The sequence below is a fragment of the Xenopus laevis genome, chromosome 8L (genome assembly GCF_017654675.1).
Source record: "Xenopus laevis strain J_2021 chromosome 8L, Xenopus_laevis_v10.1, whole genome shotgun sequence".
Lineage (NCBI taxonomy): Eukaryota > Metazoa > Chordata > Amphibia > Anura > Pipidae > Xenopus > Xenopus laevis.
In genome coordinates this window covers 118,936,708-118,944,825 of record NC_054385.1, presented here as the reverse complement: position 1 = coordinate 118,944,825, position 8,118 = coordinate 118,936,708, and the positions used below count along the sequence as shown (strand labels likewise).

At 47.0% G+C, this 8,118-nt stretch overlaps 1 protein-coding gene across 1 annotated transcript; it reads left to right on the top strand.

The window, feature by feature from the left end:
- Nucleotides 1-2: 2 nt before the first annotated feature.
- On the top strand, nt 3-4,378 carry mrps21.L (mitochondrial ribosomal protein S21 L homeolog). Its single transcript, XM_018231368.2, has 3 exons — nt 3-142; nt 2,808-2,900; nt 3,987-4,378. Exons 2-3 carry the CDS (start codon nt 2,818-2,820, stop codon nt 4,165-4,167), a joined length of 264 nt encoding a protein of 87 aa, XP_018086857.1. The 5' UTR covers nt 3-142; nt 2,808-2,817; the 3' UTR covers nt 4,168-4,378.
- Nucleotides 4,379-8,118: the final 3,740 nt, after the last annotated feature.

The following is an 8,118-nucleotide window of genomic DNA, read 5'->3' as shown; positions in this document are numbered from 1 at the left end:
GGGTGGGCGTGGCTAGCAGGATGGCTGTGGGCAGGGTCCGAGACTGCACGTGACTGGTGACGCGACTGGGGGAAGAAGTGACAGGGGTGACTGCTCTGAAGGAGGAGAGGAGAGTAGTAGGGCTGCGGGCAGGTCGGAGCGGGTGAGTGGGAACTTTGAGGGCTTTGCTTTATGATAGGATGGAGGCGTCTGTGTAGATTCGCTTTTCTCGCCTAAATAACGAGTTGTCAGTGTCCCCTTCTTTACTACAATCCCCAGCGTACGTTGCGTGTGGCCTACACATCCCAAGGTGCTTGGGAACGCGCTGTGTAAAGGCATGAGAGAGAGCGCAATGGATTGTGGGATTGCATGGCTAGTCGCTGTGTAAAGGCATGAGAGAGAGAGAGAGAGAGAGCGTGCAATGGATTGTGGGATTGCCTGGCTAGTCGCTGTGTAAAGGCACGGGAGCGCGCAATGAATTGTGGGATAGCCTGGCTAGTCGCTGTGTAAAGGCATGAGAGAGAGCAATGGATTGTGGGATTGCCTGGCTAGTAGCTGTGTAAAGGCATGAGAGAGAGAAATGAATTGTGGGATAGCCTGGCTAGTCGCTGTGTAAAGGCACGAGAGCGCGCAATGGATTGTGGGATAGCCTGGCTAGTCGTTGTGTAAAGGCATGAGAGAGAGAGAGAGCAATGAATTGTGGGATTGCCTGGCTAGTCTCATGCTTGGAATGAGGGGACATGTCCAATGAGTGGCAACACTAAGAGCACGTGACTACCTTTCTACTGTCAGTCCCGTGAATAGATTGTGTGTGTGTGGTTACTATGTGATGCCAGGCGCCCTGACTCGTATTATTGTGATTATGTCTATAGAGAGGTTGTCATACGTGATATATACGGTAAGCATTTTAGGACATCCTCAGGGGAATTCGTTCTCCTGCATGAGATCTCCTAAGGCAGAGGAATGCAGCATTGACTGTTGTTTCTCTCACCCATCCTGACAGGCTGCAGTCACACCTCTGTCCCGTTCCTTATACAGGTAACACATTCACAGAGACTGGCAGTTGAAAGCACAACAAGGTTTCCTGGAGTAGAAATGTTTGTGGGTTTCTCAGTCAGTCAGGTTCCTCCAGCAACAGCAAATTAATCCAGCACTGGGAAATGGGAGCTGGGGCATCACTAGAAGTCTGGTATTACTGAGTCTGCAAGTGGGGCAAACCCTCCTCCTCCTTGACTAAATTAACATCCCTTCAATCCCTCGCTCTAATGAAAGTCAAGGCCCTCTCTCTCCCAACTGCCCCTTGAGCTGAGCCTTTGCTGCTGAGTTTTCCCTTATGCAAATCAGATGAAAGAGCCTAACCCCCCCCCCCCTGCAGTGTGTGTGTGACAGGCTCCTTCCCCTCTCTCTCTCTTCCACCTCTCTGTCTGCAGCCAGTCTGGAGCTCACTCTGACAGCCGGAGAGAGAAGTTGTGGAGGAGGTGTGAGCCCAGAGGGAGAGAAGACTCCAGCACAGATCTAAAACACTAAAATCGGCTACACTGACACCTGCTGGGGAGTGATGGAAGTATCTGGCAAGTCTGGTTTCTGGAGGGAACCCTCGGCAGCTTTTAAAACTAGCCCAAATCCGTATCTTGGCGGGTTTGGACTTTTAAAATCCGTGAATTAGTTATAAAAATAGCTATGAACCCACCAATCTGGCAACCCTGCAGCCAACCCTCCTCAACCGTCAGCCCTCCCTCCTTGGTCCTCAGCACAAACACTCTCCGTCCTCAGCCCTCGCTCCTCAGCCATCAGTCTGGCTTATGAGCTGAGGTCTGAGGCAGGAGGACGGAGAGCATTTGTGCTGAGGACCAAGGAGGGAGGGCTGATGGCTGAGGAGGGAGGGCGTTTGTACTGAGGACCGAGGAGGGAGGGCTGAAGGCTGAGGAGGGAGGACCCAGGATGGCGGTGCGACTGCAGCCTTTCAGGATGATGAGAGAAAAAGCAGGTGATGCTGCATTCCTCTACCTTAGGAGATAGCATGCAGGAGAGCGATTTCCCCTGAGGATGTCCTAAAATGCTTTCCGTAGATATAATCATTACAGGGCTAAAGTCGTTCCGTATGTTGGGATTGTGTAGAAGTTGCAATAAAAGATGAGGGGGCAAATTGGCTCAAAGACATATGTATGAATTGCTTTTATGAGCAACTTGTGCTGTGGTCACTAGATATAGATACAGTATTATATACAAGGATTTGCTTCCATTCAGCCATGGTGAGTGGTGTTAGTGAGGTTGGGCAGCAATGTTGGGTTGAGGCAGTGGCGTAACTATAGAGGAAGCAGACCCTGCAGTTGCAGGGGCCCCAGACTACAGGGTCTGCTTCCTCTATAGCTAAAAAAAAAAAACCCTCCCCAGCTGCTCTTTTACCTGTGTGCGAGGAAGGGGCGCAAGTCACCATGAGGTGGGAAGTGGGAGGTAGAGTTGGGAGTATGGGAATTGGAGCACTGGGCCCCTCTGAAGATTTTTTTTTGTAGGGGCATAACTAGAGTGTGCCACTTTAATTACACCACTGGGCTGAGGTCAGCGTTCTGTGTCGGCCAGTCAGGTTCTCCCCTTTCATTTTGGCAAATACATTCTGTAGGGACCTGTCTTAGTGCATGGGGGCTTTATTGTACTGAAACAGGAGAAAGCCGTCCCCAAACTGTGGGTGCAGATAATTGTCAGAATTGTCATTTTGTGATGTCCAGTAGCAGCAGTAGGGTTTGTTTTCAACAGAACCAGGGCCCTAGGCCAAATCCCAGGCTGTTATTCCTTCCTTACTAATTGTTTTATTTTACTTTCACTCCTAGTGCTGCTGAGATGGCGAATCATCTGAAATTTATCGCTCGCACTGTGATGGTACCAAATGGAAATGTGGACATGGCTTACAAGATGCTGAACAGGTGAAGTAACACCCAGCCCATCTGAGTGATCAAAGAGGGAATATTATAAACATATTCCCTTCCGTTTTATTATCTCTTGCTTTGATATAAGTTAGCCCGTCAATGGGAATGCCCAACTGCCATACTGCACGGTAGAGTTGTTGCCCCCCCCCTGCGCCAACGCCTCTTACTTGTTACTTTCCCCCCCCCCGACGCAGGTCCTCTACTGTGGAGTTCACAGGCGCCATCTTCCTGCTTTGACCAGCGTTTTTTGGTGCATGCGCAGTACGAGGCATTTACCGGTAAGGAGCTACTGCGCATGCGCCGAAACTCACAAAGTTTCCGAAAAAAGATCGGAAACTTTGTGACTTTCGGACGCATGTGCAGTAGCTCCTTACCGGCAAATACCTCCAACTGCGCATGTGCCCGAAAGTCAAGAAGTTTCCAATCTTTTTTTGGAAACTTTGTGACTTTCGGTGCATGCGCAGAAGATCCTTAATATGCCCATGAACTCCGCAGCAGAGGACCTGCGCCGAGGGGTGAGTAACAAGATAGGGGCATTTGCCCGGGGGGGGGCAGGTAGGCTGGGGGGGAGGAGGGCCTACACCGGGGGGGGGGAGGGTTTTTTACCCATACAGATTGACTTCTACTTTAAAGGCACCAGTGTAGTGATGTGCGGGTCTGGCGGTTTCGGCCCAAAATCGCACCCCCCTTTCCGGGTTGCGGACTGCTCTTCCCGCCCACGACCTTACAAATGCCGACTTCAGAGTTGAACTTTTACAGACGAAGGCCTGCTCGTCCCGCCCCAGGTCTTTAAAAGGTACCCAGAAGTTGGGCGTGGGTGGAGGGAGGGCAGAGGGACCTGACCCGCAATTCACTACACCAGTGCACACACAAAAAAGTGGAGCACACAGAATATATTATATTTACACACAAAACGTAGTTCTTGTTGCGCCTCATTGTGCATGCAGCATTTGCTCACACCACCTGCAAAGATATTCAGAGAATTGCTAAAGGTGCTGGGTGCACATTACTAATGCAGCACCTTACTGTTACTGACATGAAATCATCCTGAGTCTTGGCTAATTCTGTATCTTATCCAATCAGGATTCTAACTGTGGATGGCATCATAGACGAAGCAAGGCGAAGGCGATATTACGAGAAGCCTTGTAATAAGAGAAGGAGAGAAAATTACGAGAACTGTCGCCGGATCTATAATTCAGAGATGGCACGCAAGGTCTCCTTCCTCATGAGGAAAAATCGGCAGGATCCTTGGCCTGGGTGTTAAGATGAGGCCATGTTATGGACCATTAAATTCAGTGACCCTGAAGGACAATACTGTTTATATTATTGTTTTCTATAAAGTGATGTTACTGACACTGAACGCAACATTGTTATTAATATTATCAAAGATAATGGTGCTGAATACTTATTTATCAAAATCCGAATTTTTCTGATATGTTTAAAATAAAAAAGTCCAACCAAACTAGAATCCAAGATTTGACCTTATTTATTATTTAAAAAGCACATATTGTCTCAGGGAAAAACCCCAATTTAAACAGGGCGGGTACATATAGGTCATATATATGTCTTTATTAGAGATGGGGAAATTTATTGAAGTGGCCACTTACTGTATTATTAAAAATGTCCAAGGAAGCAAAATACAGACAAAAGCGATCCTCTAATGTCCTAGACATGAGCCCACCCTAAAACAACTGTGGCATGCCCCTCAGGTAAAAAAAAGTTAGAACAAAAATGTTTTAATAGTCACAACTTTTGAATACAATCCCTTTAAAATATGAAAAAATGCCCGTTTTTTGTATCATTTTTATAAATTTTCGGCATACTGAATATGATGTCACTGACATAACATTGAGGAGGATGAAGCTTCATCTTATCTATTCCCCAGGTCTAAGCTGGCGAAGGAAACTCTGGCGAAAGGGGTAATGTTATGGAAAATTCACACTTTAGTTAAGTTGGAGTAATGATCGTTCGTCTGAGTGAAAATTTGCTCGTCGAAAGGGCACAAAACTTCATTATCATATCAATGTACGGCATGGGTCTATAAAAGAGACAGGTTTATTAAGACATACCCTTTAATCCGTATGCCTCCTCTTCCCCTGTGGATAGCACAGCAACCCCCAGCACATGATTAAACACTTTGGGGCCCCCCCTACAAGTATTTCCAAATGCTAACAAACCCCCACCAGCTTCACTTCTCGCAGGCAGATCATGTCATACACAGACAGTATGGCACACACAGGGAATATAGGGCAGGCAGAGTATGGCACCCACAGGGTACATAGGGCAGAGTGTGGCATACACAGGGATCATAGGACAGGCAGAGTATGGCACCCACAGGGAACATAGGGCAGACAGAGTGTGGCATACACAGGGATCATAGGACAGGCAAAGTATGACACACACAGGGAGCATAGAGCAGACAGAGTGTGGCATACACTGGGATCATAGGACAGGCAAAGTATGACACACACAGGGATCATAGGACAGGCAAAGTATGACACACACAGGGATCATAGGGCAGACAGAGTATGGCACACACAGGGAGCAAAGGGCAGGCAGAGTATGACACACACAGGGAGCATAGGGCAGGCAGAGTATGACACACACAGGGAGCATAGGGCAGGCAGACTATGGCACACACAGGGAACATAGGGCAGGCAGAGTATGGCACACACAGGGAGCATAGGGCAGAGTATGGCACACAGGGAGCATAGGGCAGGCAGAGTATGACACACAGGGATCATAGGGCAGACAGAGTATGGCACACACAGGGAGCATAGGGCAGGCAGAGTATGGCACACAGAGGGAGCATAGGGCAGGCAGAGTATGGCACACACAGGGAGCATAGGGCAGGCAGAGTATGGCACACACAGGGAGCAAAGGGCAGGTAGAATAGAGCAGGAGACAGGGAAACTTATAGGGACCTGGTGCCCCTCCAGCAGTTTGTCTGAAGTGGGAACAGGGGAACAATGTTGCCACTGGGTCACCAGCTGAGGTGTGAACACTACAGAGCTTTAGGGGTGTGAGTAGTTGATTTACCTAGTTTAGCCACTAGGGGGCCTTTATGCCTCTATGGCTGCAATTACTGTTCATTTATAAGGTCCACTATAAGGCTGCCTGTCTACTAGATTCCTACACGAGTAAAATTTGTATTGAATAAGTCTAAACGCTGTATATACGGCTATAGCTTCATTAAAAAAAAAGTTTGTGTGGGCAGCCATTATGTTACAACATAGCGCCAAAGTCCATACGTGGAGATTGTGCATTGCTAATAATGTTATAGGAAAAAGAATTCCCAGCGGGTCAGAGTGGTCGCCAGGCTGCATGCTCATAGGATTTCCGGTTCCGCTTTGACGTCGCGTCTCCGTTAGCCCCGGGTAGTGGAATATCAGAGAGGGAGGGAGAGGGGCGAGTGGAGGCTGCGCGGTGAGTACGCAAAGTGGGTGAAGCTATTCCACATGCGTTTGGGGTCGGACTGGATTGGGGGGAGAGAGGGTGTTAGTTGGTCTAGGTTAAGAGACTGTACGATCTCAGTGATTCCACGTAGGCTTTAGTCCTATTTGTATTCACGGAATGAAGCAAAACATGGAGGAGAGGGCAGTTTAGTTTTAAGAAAGATACAAAACTTTGAGTTGCAATTGAAGCTCCGCAGACATCAGATGTTTTTGGACTTTTTTTTGGTTGGGACAAGCTCTCCTTAAGGACCTAATAGGGTCCATCTCAGCCATTACGAGTTGAAATCCACATGTAAACACTAGTGTCAGTCATAGTAATGTAAGTAGCTTTCCTGGTGCACTTCCAGCTGTTAAACAGACTTTCTTCCCAATTCTTTCCTGGATCTGCCCTTTACTACCTTCCCGGGACGATTAAACCCACAGTTTGGGATCTACTGACTTTTAGGGCAAGGGGGGGAGATTAGTTGCCCAGCAATAAACCGATTCTTCTTCAGGCGACTAATCTCCCTGAACTGCCTCCCCGTCGGCTAGAATCGAAATCGCCGGCTGTATGGCACTTGGAGTGCTTCGATTTCCGAAGTCGCCCGAAGTTTCCTCGTGAGGCAACTAAAGAAAACGAATCGCTCCGAGTGCCATACCGCCGGAGATTTAGATTCTAGACAGGATATTAGTTTCCCGAAGAGGCGATTTGTCGCCGGACGACTAAATCTCCCCGAATTTTATCTTGTGACCTTACCCTTACAGAGAAGTGAGAGGGTAATTGAATCTCATGATTGGGAATGGCTACAAATCAATGGCAGAGATTTCCGCCAGGCACAACAAATATACTGGCCACTGAAGCATTGTTAATTTGTTCAAGATAGAATTACTATCTTAATATTATCTACATTGACTATGAGGCAATGTAGATTATGAGGCGATTCATGTCAAGGTGGAGAAACCATCCCTGAACAGAGGCGGGGGCCTTCGACACCACCTGTCTGCTACATACAATGCTGTTCTAACATCTGTACCCCGGCTGATTCAGAACACTTCACACATCCATTCATGCAACTCTCACAAGTAACACCTGTATCTAGGAGTTGCATGACACATTGGATAATCCTATCACAACTACACAGAATCAACACCTCTGTGAGTTTCTTCAGATGTCACCTCTTTGAAGAGTTACAATGTGCCATTGTAAATGGATTAGTGGAAGAGTTTATATGCCGAGAATTTCCCACACCAGTTAGTTGAACTGAAGAAGCTGCTCGGATGAGTAGTGAAATGTCTTCATTGATTACTCAGCAAGTCCAGTTGTTTTTAGATTTACCTATACTAGATATTATCTACGTTGTGCCAAATTCCTTTATATAGATTGATTTGGTATTTTTTGTAGTTAAATAACTTTTTGAGGTCAGGAAGCCCCTTAATCTGTCATGTTAACTGATGTACGAAAACTATTTTCTTTAGTATTTAGCTTTCATTTCACAGATATCTAAGCAAGTAAACAAGTATTTACTCTGAATCTTGCCCTGATTGCTCTCTGGATGGTTTTTAGGGTTAATGAGGTGAGCTAGTGGGCATTCTCAAAAGCCCTTCACCTAATTAGCCTTCAAGTTGCCCTCTGCCATCATCAAATGTGGGGAACCCACTGCAATAGATTTAATACAAATACACAGAATATCCCAGGATGGTGTTTGTGACATCTCCTTAAATTATTACAAATATACTGAAAGTGAGTTGGAGAAAGTTGCTGAATGTTTCCTGTGGATTAG

Bases quoted from the DNA above. Each gene is read 5' to 3' on its own strand.
- mrps21.L (XM_018231368.2), top strand. From the start codon at position 2,818: ATGGCGAATCATCTGAAATTTATCGCTCGCACTGTGATGGTACCAAAT. The intron at 2,901-3,986 runs GTGAAGTAACAC...TTATCCAATCAG, and splicing joins GCTTACAAGATGCTGAACAG to GATTCTAACTGTGGATGGCA.